The following is a 22,047-nucleotide window of genomic DNA, read 5'->3' on the forward strand; positions in this document are numbered from 1 at the left end:
TTTTTCTCTCACTAAAACAACCTGAAGTCCCTCAGTCTTTCCTCATAACTTCCTCCATACAGGCAACAACCTGATAAATCTCCTCTGCACACTTTCCAATGCTTCCACATATAATGCGGTGACCAGAATTTTATGCAATACTCCAAATGTGGCCGCATCAGAGTTTTGTACAGCTGCAGAATGACTTCATAGCTCTGAAATTCAATCCCTCTTCCAATAAAAGCTAACATACCATATGCCGCTTTAACAACCCTATCAACCTGGGTGGCAACTTTCAGGGATCTATGTACATGGAAATCGAGATCTCTCTGCTCATCCACATACCAAGAATCTTACCATTAGCCCAGTACTCTGATTCCTGTTGCTCCTTCCAAAGTGAATCACCTCACACTTTTCCACATTAAACTCCATTTGCCACCTCTTAGCCCAGCTCTGCAGCTTATCAATGTCCCTCTGTAACCTGCAACATCCTTCAGCACTATCCACAACTCCACTGACCTTATTGTCATTCGCAAATTTACGAACCCAAACTTCTACGCCCTCATCCAGGTCATTTATAAAAATGGACACAGCAGTGGCCCCAAAACAGATCCTTGTGGTACACCACTAGAAAATAAACTCCAGGATGAACACTTCCCATCAGCCACCACTCTGTCTTCTTTCAGCTAGGCAATTTCTGATCCAAACAGCTAAATTGCCCTCAATCCTATGCCTCCATAGTTTTTGGAATAGCCTGTAGTGGGGAACCTTATCAAACGCCTTACTGAAATCCATATACACCACATCAACTGCTTTACCCTCATCCAACTGTTTCATCACTTTCTCAAAGAGGCAGTAAGGTTTGTAAGTCACGACCTACCCTTAGCGAACTACCATGTTGACTATCCCCAATCAAATTATTCCTTTCTAAATGATTATAAATCCTATGTCTTATAATCCTTTACAAAACTTTACCCACAACAGAGGTAAGGCGCACTAGTCTATAATTACCAGGATTGTCTCTACCCCCCCATTCTTGAACATGGGAATAACATTTGCTATCCTCCAATCTTCTGGCACTATTCCTGTATACAATGATGACATAAAGATCAAATCCAAAGGCTCTGCAATCTCTTCCATAGCTTCTCAGAGAATCTTAGGATAAATCCCATCTGGCCCAGGAAACTTCTCAATTTTCATTCTTTCCAGAATTGCTAAAAACGTCCCCTTGTGAACCTAATCCCATCTAGTCTAATTGCCTGTATCTCAGTATTCTCCTTGACAACATTATCTTTTTCTTGTGTGAATACTGACAAAAAATATTCATTTAGCATCTTTCCTATCTCTTCAAACTCCACACACAACTTCCCACTGCTATCCTTGATTGGCACTAATCTTACATTCTTTTAATTCTGACATACCTACAGAAAGCTTGAGTGTTTTCCTTGATCCTAACTGCCAAAGACTTCTCATGTTTCCTCCTGGCTCTTCTTAACTCTCACTTTAAGTCTTTCCTGGCTAACTTATATCTCACAGGTGCCCTAGCCAAGCCTTCACTCTTCCTCTTTACACAAGCCTCCTTCTTCCTCTTGACAAGAGAGTCAACTTCTTTTGTAAACCACGGCTCCCTCACTCAACCACTTCCTCCCTGCCTGACAGGTATACACTTATCAAGGACATGCAGTAGCTGTTCCTTGAAAAAGCTCCACATTTCAATTGTGCCCATCCCATGCAGTTTCCTTCCCCATCCTATGCATCCTAAATCTTGTCTAATCGCATCATAATTTATCCCCAGCTATAACTCTTGCCCTGCAGTATATACCTATCCCTTTCCATTGATAAAGTAAACGTAACCGAATTGTGGTCACTATCACCAAAGTTCTCACCTACCTCCAAATCTAAAATCTGGCCAGGTTCATAACCCAGTATCAATTCCAATGTGGCCTTGCCCCTTGTTGGCCTGCCTACACACAGGAAACCATCCTGCACACATTGAACAAAACCTGACCCATCTAAAGTACTTGAACTATAATATTCCCAGTTAATATTTGGAAAGTTAAAGTCCCCCATTACAACTACCCTTATTATTCTTGCTCCTGTCCAGAATCATCTTTGTAATTCTATCCTCTACATCTCTAGAACTTTTTGGAGGCCTATAGAAAACTCCCAACAGGGTGAGATCTCCTTTCCTGTTTCTAACATCAGCTCATATTACCTTTGTAGACAAGTTCTTATCAAACATCCTTTCTGTCACTGTAATACTGTCCTTGACTAACGATGTCAAACCTCCCCCTCTTTTATCCTATTCTCTGTTCTTACTGAAACATCTAAATTCCGGAACCTGCAACAACCATTCCTGTCCATGTCTCTGACATCGAAGTCCCAGATACTAACCCATGCTGCAAGTTTACCCTCCATATTCTGGATGCTCCTGGCATTGAAGTAGACACACTTCAAACCACCTTCCTGCTTACTGTGACCATGAATCCTCACTACACTCAACCTCCTGGACACTGGAACTACAATTTAGGTTCCCTACCATCTGATGAATTAGTTTAGACCCTCCCGAAGAGCATTAGCAAATTTCCACTCCCCCAGGATATTGGTATCCCTTTGTTCAGGTGTAGATCATCCTGTTTGTAGAGGCCCCACCTACCCCAGAATGAGCCCCAATTATCCAGGTATAGAACATAGAACATAGAACAGTACAGCACAGAACAGGCCCTTCAGCCCACGGTGTCGTGCCGACCATTGATCCTCATGTAAGGTAAACCTAATGTATGAACCCTCAAATTCCTGTGACCAAATGCATGTCCAGCAGTCTCTTAAATATCCCCAATGACCTCGCTTCCACAACTGCTGCGTCAATGCATTCCATGCTCTCTCAACTCTCTACGTAAAGAACCTGCCTCTGACATACCCTCTATAATTTCCGCCAAACAGCTTAAAACTATGACCCCTAGTGTTAACAATTTCTGCCCTGGGAAAAAGTCTCTGGCTATCAACTCTATCTATGACACTCATTATCTTGTACACCTCAATTAGGTCCCCCCTCTGCCTTCTTTTTTCCAATGAAAAAAAAGTCCGAGCTCAGTCCATCTCTCTTCATAAGATAAGCCCTCCATTCCAGGCAGCATCCTGGTAAACCTCCTCTGCACCCTCTCCAAAGCATCCACATCTTTCCTATAATAGGGCAACCAGAACTGGACACAGTATTTCAAGTGCGGTCTAACCAAGGTTTAACAAGATCTCACGGCTCTTAAACTTAATCCCCCTGTTAATGAAAGCCAAAACACCAGAAGCTTTCTTAACAACCCTGTCCACTTGGGTGGCAATTTTAAGGGATCTATGTACCTGCACACCAATATCCCTCTGTTACTCCACACTGTCAAGAATCCTGTCTTTAATCCTGTACTCAACTTTCAAGTTTGACCTTTCAAAATGCATCACTTTGCATTTATCCAGGTTGATCTCCATCTGCCACCTCTCAGCCCATCTCTGCATCCTGTCAATGTCCCACTGCAGCCTACAACAGTCCTCTATACTGTCAATGACACCTCCAACCTTTGTGTCGTCTGCAAGCTTGCTAACCCATCCTTCAATCTCTTCATCCAAGTCATTAATAAAAATTACAAACAGTAGAGGCCCAAGAACAGAGCCCTGTGGAACACCACTCACCACTGACTTCCAGGCAGAATACTTTCCTTCCACTACCACTCGCTGTCTTCTGTCGACCAGCCAATTCTGTATCCAGACAGCTAAATTTCCCTGTATCCCATTCCTCCTGACCTTCTGAACAAACCCACCATGGGGAACTTTATCAAATCCCTTGCTGAAGTCCATATACACCACATCCACCACTCAACCCTCACCAACTTGTCTAGTAACATCCTCAAAAACCCTCCCTCCTGCACCATCCCCTGTAGTCATGTATTCAACTCCTCTCTCTCCCTATTCCTCACCTACTACCACATGGCATGGGCAACAAACCACAGATAAGTTCCGATGAAGGGCTTTTGCCTGAAACGTCGATTTTCCTGGTCCCTGGATGCTGCCTGACCGACTGTGCTTTTCCAGCACCACTCCAATGTAGACTCTGATTTCCAGTATCTGCAGTCTGCACTTTTGCCCAACAAACCACAGATAACAATTCTGTTTGTTCTAGCTCTCAGCTTCCACCCTAGTTCCCAGAATTTCTGCATTAAGTCCCCATCCCTTTTCCTACCTAGTCGTTAGTGCCTGTGTGGACTACGGCTTGGGGCTGCATTTCTTCCCCCTTAAAGATCCCAAAAACACGACCTGAGACATCATGAACCATGGGTACCTGGGTTATCTGTGGTTTGTTGGGCAAAAGTGCAGACTGCAGATACTGGAAATCACCCCTGGTAAGATTCCACACCCCCCCCCCCCCCTCCCCAACCCCCCCAGCAACAGTATCCAAGATGGTATACTCACTATTGAGGGGAATGGCCACAGGGGATCCCTGCACTGCCCGCCGGTTCCCTTTCCGTCCCTGATGGTAACCCATCTGCCTTTTCTTGTATTGGAGGTATGACTACCTCCATGTAACTCCTCTCAATAGCCCCCTCAGCCTCCTGAATGATCTGAAGTTCATCCAGCTCCAGTTCCTTAATGCTGTTTCTGAGGAGATGGAGTTGGGTGCACTTCCTGGTGATGAAGTCTGTGGAAACCCTAGTGGTGACTCTTACCTCCCACATTCTACAGGAGGAGTATTCAACTGCCCTGACCTCCAATCCCACTGTTCTGAATCGCCAAAGAGACTGTTGAAAAAAATCTAGTGACCTTACCAATCTGGCGCACAGAGCCCTTTTTTTGGTTAGAGGAGGAGGATGGGTGGGAGACACTACCTCAATAGTGTTTTGGGTAAAGCAGCTGCCCAAATATATAACCTCACTTACTCAGTAGTCCCATGTCTGTTCCTGCTCAGTGAGTGCTCTGCCTACACATGAGGACAGTTTTTAAAGGATTAATTTACCTTCTCAGCAGCCCCCTGGTCCTCGTTCTCAATGCACCTGCTGCAGCTGCATAAATAGGGGCCGCTGGACCCATAAGGTAAGTTTTTAAAAGATTAATCTATCTTTCTGGCAGTCCCCGGTCCTCACTCTTACTCATTTGCTATACATATAAGTGCGTCATTGTTGGATCTGATTGTTGTATCAAATCACTATTTTTATTCTATCATAACATTTAAATGAATTGATTAGTGCTATAAAGTGGTACAAAGTTAAAAATCACAACACCAAGTTATAATCCAACAGATTTATTTGGAAGCACTAGCTTTCAGAGCACTGCTCTTTCATCAGGTAGTTGTGAAGCAGGAACTTATGCAGGACCTTAACAGGACCTTAGCATCACAACTACCTGAAGAAGGAGAAGCGCTCCGAAAGCTTGCGTTTCCAAATAAACCTATTGGACTATAACCTGGCGGTGTGTGATTTTTAACTTTATCCAACCCAGTCCAACACTGGCTCCTCCACATCATAAAGTGGTATTGCTTTGCAGTAATGTGCTCCCTGATGTAGTTTGAATTCTGCTAAGATGTGTCTCCAGATCTAATTTCAACACCAGTTTCAAATGGATGCAAGCCTACAACTCCCAAGGTGAGGCGAGTAGGATTGCCCAGATGTAAACACAGCATTCGATCTGATTGTAACATCCAGGAATCCTGCAAAAATTATAGTCAATGACAATTGAGAAATTCTATTGGTTAGATTTTGCCTCACTTGGCAAAAAAATGTTGGCTGTGCTTATTGGAGGTCAGTCATTTCAACTCCAAGGTATTTTTGTAGGAGTTCCTCAGGATAGTGTCCATGGCCCAGCTATCTGCATCTGCTCCATCAATCATAGAATCATAGAATCTCTACAGTATGGAAACAGGCCATTTGGTCCAACAAGTCCACACTGACCCCCTGAAGGGTATCCCACCCAGATCCATTCTGCAATTGGTCTATATTTCCCTTGACTGATGCACTTGGTCTACACATCCCTGAACACTATGGGCAATTTAGCACAGTCAATTCACATAACCTGCACATCCCTGGACTGTGGTAGGAAACCTGAGCACCCGGAGGAAATCAACGCAGACATGGAAAGTGGGGATGCACAATAGTTAGCCCCAACTGCAACTCCTCCGACACTGAAACAATCCATATTTAAATGCAGCTTACACATCCCATGTCAAATACGGATTACAATTTCCTTATTCAAACAGAAGAAGTTGAGTAGATTGACACCTGGTATGAGCAGGTTGCCTTATAATATAATGTTGAAACAGATTGGGTTTATTTCCATTGGAGTTCAGAAGAGTGAGCATCTTGACACCGTTGATGTGGAAAGGATGGTTCCTCTTATGGCTGAAACAAGGTTATTTGTTTAAAAGTTGGCATTCAAATGAGGAGGTTTTCCAGAGTAAGCATGCAGGTGCATCCGGTGGTAAAGAAAGCAAATGGTATGTTGGCTTTCATTGTGATATAGAAGTCATGATTTGGAGATGCTGATGTTGGACTGGGGTGTACAAAGTTAAAAATCACACAACACCAGGTTATGTGGTGATATTACGGCACATCTGGATAATAGTAACAGGATAGGACAGAGTCAGCATGGATTTATGAAGGGGAAATCATGCTTGACTAATCTTCTTGAATTTTTTGAGGATGTAACTCGGAAGATGGACGAGGGAGATCCAGTGGATGTACTGTACCTGGACTTTCAGAAAGCTTTTGATAAAGTCCCACACAAGAGGTTAGTGAGTAAAATTAGGGCGCACGGGATTGGGGGCAAAGTACTAGATTGGATAGAGAATTGGTTGGCTAATAGGAAACAAAGGGTAGTGATTAACGGCTCCATTTTGAAATGGCAGGCAGTGACCAGTGGGGTACCACAGGGATCCGTGCTGGGACCGCAGCTTTTTACAATATATGTAAATGATATAGAAGATGGTATCAGCAATAACATTAGCAAATTTGCTGATGACACAAAGCTAGGTGGTAGGGTGAAATGTGATGAGGATGTTAGGGGATTACAGGGTGACCTGGACAAGTTAGGTGAGTGGGCAGATGCATGGCAGATGCAGTTTAATGTGGATAAATGTCTGGTTATCCACTTTGGTGGCAAGAACAGGAAGGCAGATTACTACCTCAATGGTATCAAATTAGGTAAAGGGGCTGTTCAGAGAGATCTGGGTGTTCTTGTCCACCAGTCAATGAAGGCAAGCATGCAGGTACAGCAGGTCGTGAAGAAGGCTAATAGCATGCTGGCCTTCATAACAAGAGGGATTGAGTATAGAAGCAAAGAGGTGCTTCTGCAGCTGTACAGGGCCCTGGTGAGACCACACCTGGAGTACTGTGTACAGTTCTGGTCTCCAAATTTGAGGAAAGACATTCTGGCTATTGAGGGAGTGCAGCGTAGGTTCACGAGGTCAATTCCTGGAATGGCAGGATTGCCTTACACGGAAAGACTGAAGCGACTGGGCTTGTATACCCTTGAGTTTAGAAGACTGAGAGGGGATCTGATTGAAACGTATAGGCTTATGAAAGGACTGGACACTCTGGCAGGAGGGAACATATTTCCGTTGATGGGGGAGTGCCGAACCAGAGGACACAACTTAAAAATACGGGGTAGACCATTTAGGACAGAGATGAGGAGAAACTACTTCACCCAGAGAGTGGTGGCTGTGTGGAATGCTCTGCCCCAGAGGGCAGTGGAGGCACAGTCTCTGGATTCTTTTAAGAAAGAATTGGATAGAGCTCTTAAAGATAGTGGAGTCAAGGGGTATGGAGATAAGGCTGGAACAGGATACTGATTAGGAATGATCAGCCATGATCATATTGAATGGCGGTGCAGGCTCGAAGGGCAGAATGGCCTACTCCTGCATCTATTGTCTATTGTCTATGGTCCAACAGGTTTAATTGGAAACACTAGCTTTCGGAGCACTGCTCCTTCATCAGGTGGTTGTGGAGGGCTTGATCGTAACACAGAATTTATAGCAAAAATTAATTTTTCAATGTATAATTTCAGTTACATCACACTGCAAATTTTTGCTATATATTCTGTGTTACGATCGAGCCCTCCACAATCACCTGATGAAGGAGCTTTGCTCCGAAAGCTAGTGTGCTTCCAATTAAATCTGTTGGACTATAACCTGGTGTTGTGTGATTTTTAACTTCATTGTGAAAGGTTTCGAGTACAGGAGCAGGGATATGTTGTTACAGTTATACAAAGACTTGGTGAGGCCACACCTAGAGTATTGTGTGCAGTTTCAGTCTCCTTTTCTGAGGAAGGATGCTCTTGCTCTCCACTGAGTGCAGTGAAGGTTTCCCAGGCTGATTCTAGGGATGGTGGGACGGACGAATGAGGAGAGATTGACTAGGTTAGGTTAGGATTGAACTGCTGGAGTTCAGACGAGTGAGAGGGGATTTCATAAAGACTTATAAAGTTCTAACAGGATTAGATAGGATAGATGCTGGGAGGATGTTCCTGATGGTGGTTGTGTCCAGAACCAGGCATCACAGTCTAAGGATTCGGGGTGGACCATTTAGGACAGAGATGAGGAGGCATTTCTTCACCCAAAGAGTGGTGAACCTATGGAATTCATTACTGCAGGGAGTAGTGAATGCCAAAACGTTGAATGTATTCAAGGGGCAGTTAGATGTAACTTGAGGCGAATAGGATCAAAGGTTATAGGGAGAAAGCAGAATTAGACTGTTCAGTTGGATGATCAGCCATGATCGTGATGAATGGTGAAGCTGGCTTGAAGGGCTGAATGGCCCTATCTTCTATGTTTAGAGTCTTCTCTGACGAATTAGAAACATAGATCAACCATGCTCTGATTGAATAGCAGAGCAGACTTGAGAGGCTGAATGGGTTTGTTGGCCCTCTGGCAGTGCATTGCAGATCCTAACCATTCGCCGTGTGACAATGCTCCTCCTCATGCCCTCTGCCCCTCCATCCTTCTATTAACGGGAACAGTTTCTCCATCCTCTGTATTTAATTGGATTACACCCTCTGGCGAATTATCTCCCTCAATGTCAAATTGTTCTTTCGATAATCATCCTGGGAAACACTTTGGGAACACTTTACTGTTAAGTGCACATTCTGGTCAGGGAGTTCTTGTGATTAAAATATTGATCAAATATGATGTGGAGATGCTGGTGTTGGGCTAGAGGTGGGCAAGGTCAAAACTCATACAACACCGAGTTATAGTCCAACAGGTATATTTGGAGCACTGCCCCTTCAACAGGCGCCAGTGAGCGACCCTTTGACTTTTTCCTTATAAATTCAGTGACTAAGGTCTTCCTTTCTCACTAGCACCTGATGAAGGGGCAATATCCCAAACGCTAATATTTTCAAGTAAACCAGTTGGACTATAACCTGGTATCATGTGATTTTTGATCTTATTCAGCAATTAAACTACATTTCCCGGCAAACCCCACGGCACCTGGTCCTCCCCTTTCCCGGCAAGCCGTACGGCGCTTGGTCCTCCCCATTCCCGGCAAGCCGTACGGCGCTTGGTCCTCCCCATTCCCGGCAAGCCGTACGGCACCTGGTCCTCCGCATTCCCGGCAAGCCGTACGGCGCTTGGTCCTCCGCGTTCCCGGCATCCTGTTTGTGTCCATGCAGATGGCGACCTTGTTTGAGACCGTGGCGCCGGCTATGAGCCGTCACTTCGTCCCCGATCCAGCTCTGTGTGGGTCCAGTCTCTACCCTGAATGGATGAGCCCGGAAGTCAGCACGGGAGTGAGTATGAGAGCGGGGTCCCAGGGCGGGAGGCTGCAGTTTGTGGGTCCCCCGTCCCCGGATGATGCAGCAGTTTTTTGGGAACATGGAATGGGGCTGGCGGGAATGGGGAGGGGATGGGGGATGGGGGATGGTGAGTGGGGATGGGGGATGGGGGATGGTGAGTGGGGATGGGGGATGGTGAGTGGGGATGGGGGATGGGGGATGGGGGATGGTGAGGGGGGATGGGGGATGGTGAGGGGGGATGGGGGATGGTGAGGGGGGATGGGGGATGGTGAGGGGATGGGGGATGGTGAGTGGGGATGGGGGATGGTGAGGGGGGATGGGGGATGGTGAGGGGGGATGGGGGATGGTGAGGGGATGGGGGATGGTGAGTGGGGATGGGGGATGGTGAGTGGGGATGGGGGATGGTGAGGGGGGATGGGGGATGGTGAGGGGATGGGGGATGGTGAGTGGGGATGGGGGATGGTGAGTGGGGATGGGGGATGGTGAGTGGGGATGGGGGATGGTGAGGGGATGGCGAGGGGCTGGGGGATGGCGAGGGGCTGGGGGATGGCGAGGGGCTGGGGGATGGCGAGGGGATGGTGAGGGGCTGGGGGATGGTGAGGGGCTGGGGGATGGCGAGGGGCTGGGGGATGGCGAGGGGATGGGGGATGGCGAGGGGATGGGGGATGGCGAGGGGCTGGGGGATGGCGAGGGGCTGGGGGATGGTGAGGGGATGGTGAGGGGCTGGGGGATGGTGAGGGGCTGGGGGATGGTGAGGGGCTGGGGGATGGCGAGGGGATGGCGAGGGGCTGGGGGATGGCGAGGGGTTGGTGAGGGGATGGGGGATGGTAAGGGGCTGGCGAGTGGGGCGTTTGCTGGTGGATGGGGGCAGGTTGGGGAGAGTATGGTCAGGACAGAGTTTGGGTGGTTGTTGATGAGGATTCCACAGGGATTGGTTCTGGGTTCTCTTTTGTTTGTCACTTATATAAATGATTTGGATGAATATAGAAGGTGTAGTTAGTAAGTTTGCGGATAACACCAACATTGGTGGCATAGTAGACAGTGAAGAAGTTTTTTTAAGAGTACAAAGAACATTGGTGAGGTCACTTCTGCAATACTCTGTGCAATTCTAGTCATCCAGTTATAGGAAAGTTATTATCAAGCTGGAGAGGGTTCAGAAGAGATTTAGCATGATGTTGTAGGGTATGGAAGGTCTGAGTTATGAAGAAAGATGAGATAGCTTGGGACTTTTCTCACTGGAGAATAGGAGGCTAAGAGGTGGCCTTATAGAAGTTTATAGATAGAATTATTGGTGGTTGTCTTTTCCCTGGCATTGGAGATTTCAAGACTGGGCACATTTTTAAGGTGAGAGGAGAAAGATTTTAAAAAAGACATGAGGCAAATTTTTCACACAGGGTGGTTTGCATGTGGAATGAACTTTCTGAGAAAGTGGTGGATATGGGTGCAATTACAATGTTTAAAAGACATTTGGACAGATACCTGAATAGGAACCGTTTGAAGGGATATGGGCCAGGAGCAGGCTGATGGGACTAGTTTGGGATTATGTTTGGCATGGATTGGTTGGATTGAAGGGTTTGTTTCCATGCAGTAAGTCTCTATGACTATCTATTAATACAAAAGATAAGACCGAAACGTTCACAGCAATCCTCAGCCAGAATGAGTGTGTCTCCCTCCAGTGTTCCTCAGCATCAGAAATGCCAGTGCTCAGCAAATTTGATTCGCTTCACGTGAGTTTTTAAAAATTCATTCACAGGATGAGGGCAGCGCTGGCTAGGTCAGTATTTATTGCCCATCCCTCATTACCAAGAGGGCAAATAAGAGTCAACCACATTGCTGAGGGTCTGGAGTCACGTGTAGGCCAGACCGGGTAAGGACGGCAGTTTCCTTCCCTAAAGGACATTAGTGAACCAGATGGGTTTTTCCAACAATCGACAATAGTTTCATGGTCATCATTAGATTCTAAATTCCAAATTTTACTGAGTTCAAATTACACCATCTGCCGTTGTGGGATTCAAACCCAGATCCCCAGAACATTACTTTGGTCTCTGGATTAAAAGTCTAACGATAATACCACTCGATCATTGCCATATCAAAGAATGGTTGGCGGCACTGGATTCTGGAAAGTCTGAGTCCCGATAACATTGTGGCAATAATACTGAAGGCTTGTGCTCCAGAATCAGCCATTCCCCTAGCAGAGCTGTTCCAGTACAGCTATAACAGTAGCATCTACCTGACAGCATGAAAAAATGTGTGTATACAAAAACTAGGACAAATCCAACTCAGTCAATTATTGCTCCAAACAGTCTACTTTCATCACTAAAGAAATGACAAGTGTCATCAACAGTGCTGTTAAGCTGTGATGTCCAGTTTGGGTTCTGCCAGGGCCACTCAATTCCTGACTTCATTACAGCCTTGGTTCGTAAATAGAGAAAGATTAATTCACGAGGTGAGGTGAGAGCGATTGCCTTGACACTGAGTATGGCATCAAGGAGCTCTGGCAAAACTGGAAAGAGCAACCTCTCCTCTGGTTGGATCATACCTGGCACATGAAGAGATTGTGATTGATGGAGGTCAGTCAGCTTTATCCCCATGGCATTTCTTCAGGAGTTCCTCAGGGTAGCGTCCTAGGCCAACTTGAGCTGCTTCATCAATGACTATTCCTCCGTCATAAGATCAGAAGAGGGGGCTGTTTGGTAACAATCGTGCAATGTTCACCACTTGTGACTCTGTCACTGAAATAGTCCAAGTAAAAATGCAGCAAGACTTGTACAGTATCCAGGCTTTTCTGACAAGTGGCAAGTAACATTCACATCACACAAATGCAGGCAATGACCATCTCCAATAATAGATAATCTAACCACTACACCCTGATGGTGTTACCATCACTGAATTCTCCAATCAACAGAGGGTATCATGGTCCAGAAACTCAACTGGAGACACGGTCACTCAATGGTTAGCACTATTGCTTCACAGTACCAGGGATCCAGGTCTGATTCCATCCTTGACTGACTGTCTGTGAAGTTTGCATGTTCTCCCCATGTCTACGTGGGATTCCTCTGGTTGTTCAGGTTTCCTCCCACAGTCCAAAGATATGCAGATTAGGTGAATTGGCCATGCTAAATTGCCAATCGTGTCTAAGGATGTGTCGTGAGAGTGGATTAGCCATGGAAAATGCAGAGTTACAGGGATAGGATAGGAGGTTGGGATGCTGCTCAGAGGGTTGGTGTGGACTTGATGGGCCAAATGACCTACATCCACACTGTAGAGATTCTATGATTTGTTAAATAAAACTGAACTCACAATGAATAATGCAGCTAGAAGAGCAGATCAGAGACTAGGAATACTGCAGCATGTAACTCACTGCGTGACCCCAAAAGCCTGTCCATCATCTGCAAGGACACGTCAGGAGTGTGAAATAGTATCCACTTGCCTGGGTGAGTGCAGCTCCAAGAACACTCAAGAGCTCAATACCATCCAGGACAAATCAGCCCCCGCTTGATTGGCACCACATTCGCAAACATCCACTCCTCTACCAACGCATACTCGCAGTGTGTGCCATCTGCAACATGCACTGCAGAAATCCACCAAAGGTCCTTAGATAGCACCTACCAAATCCATGACCACTTCCATCTCAACGGCAAGGGCAGCACAAACATAAAAACACCACCACTTGCAGGTTCCTCTTTAAGCTGCTCAAAAACTTGTCTTGGAAATGTACAATAGTCACCCCATATCCGAAGCAAACCCTATATATAAGTCATTCCTCGGTTACATACATACCTATGATAAAGTTTAATTGATTATGCAAAATAAAGGCTAACTGGATGCGAGTAAAGCGGGCAGCATGGGTACAGAGGACAAAGATGAGTGATGTATGAGTGCGACAGGGCGGGAAGGTTTCACCATGTTACTCAGAATGGGGTGCAATTTGAAACTTACAAATCATTTATTTCTGGAATCTTCCAGTCAATTTTTGCAGGCCGCGGGCAACTGCGGAAACCTAATCTGCGGATTCGGGGATTCTACTGTATTGCCATTACTCCTTTGTTGCTGGGCCAAGATCCTGAAGTTCCCTCCCTGAGGGCATTGTGGGTCAACCTACGGCATTTGAGCTACCGTGCTTCAAGAAGGCTGGCCACCATCTTCTCTAGGGCGGCCAGAGATGGGCAATACCCATCCTTCAATGCCAATGTCTCATGATTGAATACATTAAAAGAAAACACTATTTTGGGCATTGCAGGAAAACAAAATCATAGCAGGGTCAGCACAGGCCTTGGGACATGATGGTCAACTAGTCTTCTGCATTGGAGTGCTTGACTACAGTAAAAGCAGAAAGAACTGGAGAAATTCAGTGGGTCTGCCAGCATTTGCAGAGAGAAAACCAGAGATAACCTTTTGAGTTTGAATCCAATGTGATGCTTTTCTTCAGGACTGAAGGTGTATGGAAAATTAAATCTGACTTTCTATACCGTTGGCTGGGTGGGGGGGATGGGAAGGAATGGGTGGAACAAATGGTGAGATTGTCAGAATCTAAAGTTAAAGGCAGTACTAAAAGCTTGGCCAAAATAGGTTTTAAGGAGCATGTTTCCTTTTATACATTTGAATGAGTGTATTATGCCCAGACCAGAATTTATTGTCTGGCCTAATTTGCTATGGAGAAGGTCATAGTGCGTGGTGCCTCTCGTGTGGTGAAAGTCTTCAGTGCAGTTGTTTGTTACTGGATTTGTCATTGCAGTCTTGGGACTCTGCCACCCTCAAGCACCAACCCCCAGCCCCATGAAGGGGCAATTGCACTTCCCCATGATAGCCCTCAAAATTGGAGCCCCCAAGGATGCATTGTTAGACCCTTACTGTATTTTCTCTATACACAACTGTGTAGCCAAATTCCGAACGAGTGCCACCTACAAGTTTGCTGATGACACCACCGTAGTAGGATAGATATTGAACAACAGCAAGTCAGAATACAGAAAGGAGATAGAGGGCTTGGTGGCATGGCACAATTATAATAACCTCTGTCAATGTTGGCAAAACAAAAAAGCTGACCATTGCCACAGAAAGGCTGCCATAATCATGAAAGACCCTTCCCATCTTGGTAATGATCTGTTACAACTTCTTCCATCAGGCAGAAGATACCGAAGCTTGAACATGCGCGTCAACAGGTTCAAGAACAGCTTCTTCCCCTCTGTTATTAGACAGATGAATGAACGGTCAAACTTCAAATAATGTTGATCTTGTTTTGCCCTGTGCAGTGTAACCTGTATTCTCACTCTGTCTAAGCACCCTATGATTGTATGTCGTCGCTTATTAGAGTTCCCTATACTGCTCACAAACAAAAGCTTTTCACTGTGCTTAGGTGCACATGACAACAATAAATCAAATATAATTTTAATTGGTGTTAAATGTAGAGTATGCTGTAAATTGAGCGATTCTGCAATGTCATATTATACTTGAATTTTTCTGACTTTGGATATTTAGTTTCTCTCTCCTATGGTGGATTAATTTGTAAAAATTCTCGTATAAAATTTATCTCTTCTAAAACAGACCACCATAATGGCTGTGGAGTTTGATGGTGGAGTTGTTATTGGTGCTGATTCTCGAACCACCACAGGGTAAGTCTGCTGATTTTGGACATTGCAACATGGGCATGAATCTGATGGACATCGTATGGGCCTGAAGTTATACATATATTACTTTAAATTGGTTCTAATATCCAGATTTGATTATTCTTAATGGTTAAATTCATTCAGATAAGCTCCTGAAAGTTAAGTATGGGCCTGACTTTGTAAGAGAAATCCCTTGCTTCTCTTCAGATTGGTAACATGGGACTTTACATGTCTAGTTAAGAGGGCCTTGGTTAATATCTTCAACACTGCAGTGTTTTGAATCCACAAGTTCTTAACATCGTGTCTTGATCAGGGAACTCCTCCATACTGATGATGCTATGATAGTCAGTCATATGGAATTAAGCTACAAAGACAAGTGTCACATCTCCCATGTCAGTAACTAGTTCTCCTTTTCTACAAGTTTGAAGGATACTTTCAACCTGTCATTAATACTGCAAGCAGTGATTTTTCACACCTGGGAAACTTTAGCCAACAACAGTTATGGAGACCAGGAGGCTTCAGTTAGAATGGTACATTGTCTTTGCAAAATATAGTCTTTCGAGTCTGAGGACAAACTTTGGACTGTTGGTGCAATGTCGGGGAAATTTGCAAAACTGTTACAGCTGAACAGTATCCAGGCTGGGAGCTCAGAATAACAAACATTACTTCCTCAAATTTTGTAAACAAGAGCACATTGTGATAGTTAGCTTTTTCCTTTTATTCTCAGTTACTGCTTCATTGAAATTAATCTAGTGTTGGATTTATAATGTAGAACATATTTGCAACACTCAGCATTTTCAGGCACTACCTGTAGGGAATGGGGAAACCAGTGTCCAGACACTTTATGGAAGTATTGCAGGTGAGTAGCTTTTATTAGAACGAATAAAGCAGTTGGGGATGGGGGCGATAAAGAATCCCAAATGCGAATCTGAATATAAGCAAATTTAATGGGATCAACTGGTGCTATATAAATGGACAGATATTTTCTCCTGTTACGACACAGAGTATACCCTCCTGCAGAACTTAAAATCAGCAACACAGAAAAGACTTATCCCGTGCAGTAATCTGTAAAGATTCAAATGCCCAAGAACTATTTAAAATAAAGATTAACAACTTTCAGAAATAAAGTACAAGAGAGAATAATTAATTAACCGCTATTTACAATTTCTTCCTCTAACCTATCTTTTACCTTCTCTTCTATAATACTAGTCCGATAAAACTCCCAATTAAGATTTACAATACTCTTCCTAGTTCCCCTTATCCTACAGGCATTTATCTTTCAGACAGTACGTGAGCTCATGTGAAAATAGCCAAATGGCAATTTTGGTGAAATGCAAATTCTTTGTAGGATCATAGAATCCTGATGATATCTCTCTGCCCTTCCTGTGCAATTGCAATCATTAACATTACTTGTAATGCACTACATTTTTTCTCCTCCAGGTCATACATCGCTAATAGGGTAACGGATAAACTGACCCCTATTCATGATCTGATTTTCTGTTGTCGCTCAGGATCTGCAGCAGATACCCAAGCAATTGCAGATGCAGTGGCCTATCAGCTTGGTTTCCACAGGTTGGTTGCTATGTGAATACTATCCAGATTCTGTTTGAAATATGATGAAATGCAGGAATGGATTATGAATGAAAAAACTATATGAATATAGATTTCTACTGAAAGTTAAGATGTAAATCTGTATTCATTTTGAGCGATATTGGCAGTGCTAGTGGCTGCATTAAGACCCTTGAAGTAATGTAATTGTACCACAGTGAGTGGGATTTAATTCTGTCATGGGGCTGAGTTGAGTGATTGGAAAGATGTTTGCTAAGTTTGATTTTGGATTGCTTGGTGTAGAGAATCCTGACAGCACTGTAGGAGGCAATTTGGTTTGTCAACATGTCTCTGTGGAGCTACCTAATTCATCCTATCCTTGTGCTGCTTCCCTATAGCTTTGGAATTGGTGTCATTATGAATTATTTGCTCCAATTCCTTCTTAAAAGTTACTATTAAAACTTCTGCCACTACCAAAGTTGAGTTCAGGTGATATTCCTTTGTAGAAGGCCGTTCAGCCCCTCGAGCCTGCTCTGCCTTTCAATAAGACCATGGCTGATCTGCAACCTAACTCCATATGCCTGCCTTGGGCCCATACCCCTAGATATCATTGCTTAATAAATAATTGTCTATCTCTGGTTTAAATTTAATGATTGAAATAGCATTGTTGTAGACCACGCTAGACCTCCCTCAAAATATCTTAAGAGGGTAGTCCAGACTTGTAACCCTTTCCTTTTTTTAATGGTAGGTGTAAAGTAGATATTCCAGGAGTGGTGCAGCTGATCAAACTACTTGGCTTTAAGCAAAATAGAATTTATTTAAACACTACAGATGAAACACAAACTAAGGAAAACAGAATTTAGAATAACTTAACTAAGTACCCGTTCCAATCTCTACAGCATCCCATACATTCACCCCTTGGGAAAAGATAAATTCAAATACAGGTTCAAATGCAGGAGAGATTTCAGAGAAAAAAAATCAGGCAAGAAGTATCTGTTGAAACATGGGACCTATTTTCACTGTAGCAGCTTCTGACTGCCTGCTAAAACTAAAACGAAACGAGAAGAAACCTGAATTGGGATAAGTTTGCAATAGTATCATATTCATTGTTCATAAGATTATGAAGGAGACCTTGATGCTCAGTCTTACTCCTTCAAAAACGAAAGATATTTTCCTCTGCCCAGCTGGACAGGGCTGCCAAACTGATGAAGCTGCAACACAAGGCTACTTATATATCAGGAGAAAGTGAGGACTGCAGATGCTGGAGATCAGAGCTGAAAATGTGTTGCAGGAAAAGCGCAGCAGGTCAGGAGCAGGAGAATCGACGTTTTGGGCATGAGCCCTTCTTACTTATATATCAGCCACTGGAAGAGTACTGAGTAGATAAGGCTGACAGATCCCACGATCAACAGATCAGATCTAAACGGCGGCACGGTGGTACAGTAGTTAGCACTGCTGCCTCACAGCGCCAGACACCCAGGTTCAATTCCCACCTCAGGCAACTGTCTGTGTGGAGTTTGCACATTCTCCCTGTATCTGCGTGGGTTTCCTCCGGGTGCTCTGGTTTCCTCCCACAGTCCAAAAATGTGCAGGTTAGGTGAATTGGCCATGCTAAATTGTCCATAGTGTTAGGTGAAGGGGTAAATGTAGGGGAATGGGTCTGGGTGGGTTGCTCTTCAGAGGGTCGGTGTGGACTTGTTGGGCTGAAGGGCCTGTTTCCACACTGTAAGTAATGTAATCTCATCTAACTGGTCATTCCCCTGCTCTTGTTTAAGTAGACACTCCCAGACATCAAAAGGGCAGCGTTGTCATAGCACCAGCTGTTATTTGAAGAAGAGTGTTCCATACTATGCTTTACATCTCTCCTGAATGACCTGGCCCTAATTCTTAAAGTATGCCACCCAGTTCCAGAATCTTCAACCAGTGGTAATAAAGGCCTGGTCTGTCTAATCTCTTCTCATTGCTTAACCCCAGAGGTTCAGCTGTCATCCTGGATTGGTGACGTTTGTCCTTTCTTTCTATTCTCTTTGGCCATTTGTGAGGTCTTGGAGGATTAGATAATAGCCTATGTTGTCCCATTGGTTAAGTAGGGGAACAAGGATAATCCTGGAAACTACAGGCCTGTGAGTCTGATGTTGGTGAATTATTGGAAAATATTCTCAGCAACAAGAACTATACGCATTTAGAAGCAAAAGGACTTATTAGTGATAGAATGCGTTGTTTTGTGCGTGGGCGATTGTGCCTCACTAACTTGATTGAGGGAAAAGCAGTTTATGTTGTCTACGTGGACATCAGTAAAGACTTTGGCAAGGTCCCTAAAGGCAAGCTGGTACAAAAGGTGAAGTCATATGGTGTCAGGCAAGATAGTCATAGGAGACAGAGGGTAGCGGTGGAAGGGTGCTTTTCAGAAAGGAGGGTTGTGGCTAGTGGTGCTCAGTGTTGGGACCTCAGCTGTTTGTGATCTACATAAATGATTTTGTGTGTCCCAGCGACGTTCTCTGAAACATTCTGCAAGTTGGTGTCCTGTCTTCCCAATGTAGAGGAGACCACATCGAGAGTAACAGACACAATAGATTGAACAGTTCGCCAACTTCATGAACCCTTCCACCCTGACCTCCCATTCACCTGGACGTTTCAGAGAACATCTCTGGAACACGTGCTAACCAACCCCACCGCGCTCTGGCCAAACACTTTATCTCCCTCTGCCAAGGACACGCAAGTCCTGGGTCTCCTTCACCGCCAAACTCTAGCCACCCGACGCCTGGAGGAAGAATGTCTCTTCTTTTGCTTTGGGACCCTCCAACCACCCAGGATCAATGTGGATTTTACCAGTTTCCTCACTTCCCCTCCCCCCACCTTATCCCAGATCGAACCTTCCAACTCTGCACTGTCCTCCCCAGTTATCTCTTAGTCCCCTTGGGCCACACCCCTATTCCTGATGAGAGCTTGTGATCGAAGTGTCTACTCACCTGCTCCTCTGATGCTGCCTGACTGGCTGCACTACACTTTGACTGCAGTTAGGGTTTTGTATAATTGCAGCACAATGTTTGTATCCTTGTACTCCAGGCCTTTAGACATAAAGGCTGGTATTCCATTTAGTCGTCTTGACTGTTTTCTGCACCTGTGTATCGCATTTTTTAAAAAAAAGCCAAGTCTGTGTTTATCTTCGTTCCTTTTGAGAAAAATATTTTGGTCTATCCTTTCTCAATCTGAAATGGATGATCTCATACTTGCTTATATTAAAATCTGTCTGCCACAGCTTTGTATATTTACCTAATCTATCAATATCCTGTTGTAATTTTATGCTGTGACCAACACCATCTACAATGCTGTCCAAGTTTGTGTCATCAGCAAATGTGGATAATTAACTTTTTATGCCATCATCTAAGTCGTTAATGAAGATGGTAAACAATTGATGCTGCAACACAGAATCCTGTGGAACACCACTGCCAATTCTGCCAATTTGAGTCCTTACCACCATTCCAAATCTCTGTTTCCTGCCACTCAACCAATTTTCTATATATGTAAGTGTGTTGCCCTTAATCTCCTGGGTGTTCAACTGGAAAAAATGGACCATGGGTAAGATCCTAAAACGGAGGAATAATAAATGCTGCCCTTTTCATTGAAAATGAGTAAACAGTCAGGAACAGGTGATTCCAATCTCCAAAGTGCAGGGTATTTTTGACTGCTTTTATCTTTCAAATGATGGGAATGCAAATCCAGTGAAATGAGCTGGTGCCTGCATCAATACCAAGCCAGGTATATTCTCTGAGTGGTCTGTGAATTATAAAATGCAGCATTCTTGCTGATAATAATTTAAGTAAAAAGTAATAATGACCTAAAATATGAAAATTTAAACTCCGTATGGTTGGATTTTACATAGAAGCACAAAATAGCATCAGTCTCTATTATTGCTGAGGCCTTACTTGCCTGCTAATTCATCTTCTGAAGTGAAGGAGTTTTAAAAACTCCAATCAGAATTCAGCAACTGGTGATTTCTGTAATCTAGTCTGCTTAAATTTGTATCTGTTAAATTGAATCTTATTAAATTATTGGTTACATTTTGCATTCAGATTGAGAAAATACACAGTGGTATGAAAACAGTTAGTTTTTTTAAAATTTCAAAAGTAATTAAAATAAGGATGGAGGGTCAGGCGCTGTGTTATTTCTGCATGATGTTAGGTTGGTGAACTCCATTGTGGTTCCCAGTGATCATGTCTGTAGTAAATGATGGTAGCTCAAGGAGCTCCGGTTCAGATTCGATGAGTTGGAGTCTAAGCTTCAGACATTGTAACATATCAGGGAGGCAACAAGTTACCTGGGCGCTACCTACCCCTTAGACTCACTCAAATTCAGCCAGTGGTCAGGGACAGGATGGTGTGGCTAAGAGTAAGGCAAGTAGAGGGATTCAGGAGCTAGAGTTACAGGAGCCTCAGCCCTTGTCTTTGTGCAACAGGTTCAAGAGTCTTGCTCCCTTTGTGGATGGGAATGGGGACTTCAGAGAGGGTGAGCCGACTGACCATGGCACCATGGTGCAGGGAGCCATTTAAGTGGGGAGAGAGAAGAAAAACGTCTAATTGTTGTGGTTCTGTTCGCCGAGCTGGGAATTTGTGTTGCAGACGTTTCGTCCCCTGTCTAGGTGACATCCTCAGTGCTTGGGAGCCTTCTGTGAAGTGCTTCTGTGATCTTTCCTCCGGCATTTGTAGTGGTTTGAATCTGCCGCTTCCGGTTGTCAGTTCCAGCTGTCCGCTGCAGTGGCCGGTATATGGGGTCCAGGTCGATGTGTTTATTGATTGAATCTGTGGATGAGTGCCATGCTTCTAGGAATTTCCTGGCTGTTCTCTGTTTGGCTTGTCCTATAATAGTCGTGTTGTCCGAGTCAAATTCATGTTGCTTGTCATCTGCGTGTGTGGCTACTAAGGATAGTTGGTCGTGTCGTTTCGTGGCTGGTTGGTGTTCATGGATACGGATCGTTAGCTGTCTTCCTGTTTGTCCTATGTAGTGTTTTATGCAGTCCTTGCATGGGATTTTGTGCACTACATTGGTTTTGCTCATGCTGGGTATCGGGTCCTTCGTTCTGGTGAGTTGTTGTCTGAGAGTGGCTGTTGGTTTGTGTGCTGTTATGAGTCCTAGTGGTCGCAGTAGTCTGGCTGTC

At 44.5% G+C, this 22,047-nt stretch overlaps 1 protein-coding gene across 2 annotated transcripts in view; it reads left to right on the forward strand.

Annotated features, from left to right (window-relative positions):
• Positions 1-9,555: 9,555 nt before the first annotated feature.
• LOC140492662 (proteasome subunit beta type-6-like) overlaps positions 9,556-22,047 on the forward strand; it is a 42,296-nt gene continuing 29,804 nt past the window's right edge. For both annotated transcript variants that reach the window (XR_011963600.1, XM_072591699.1), the window contains exons 1-3: positions 9,556-9,735; positions 15,283-15,350; positions 16,785-16,916. Coding sequence is in view for 1 of the 2 variants with exons in the window: in XM_072591699.1 (XP_072447800.1) it covers positions 9,613-9,735; positions 15,283-15,350; positions 16,785-16,916 (323 nt within the window). In the remaining variant the exon portion in view is untranslated. The remainder of the gene's footprint in view (positions 9,736-15,282; positions 15,351-16,784; positions 16,917-22,047) is intronic.

The sequence above is a fragment of the Chiloscyllium punctatum genome, chromosome 21 (genome assembly GCF_047496795.1).
Source record: "Chiloscyllium punctatum isolate Juve2018m chromosome 21, sChiPun1.3, whole genome shotgun sequence".
Classification (NCBI taxonomy): Eukaryota; Metazoa; Chordata; class Chondrichthyes; order Orectolobiformes; family Hemiscylliidae; genus Chiloscyllium; species Chiloscyllium punctatum.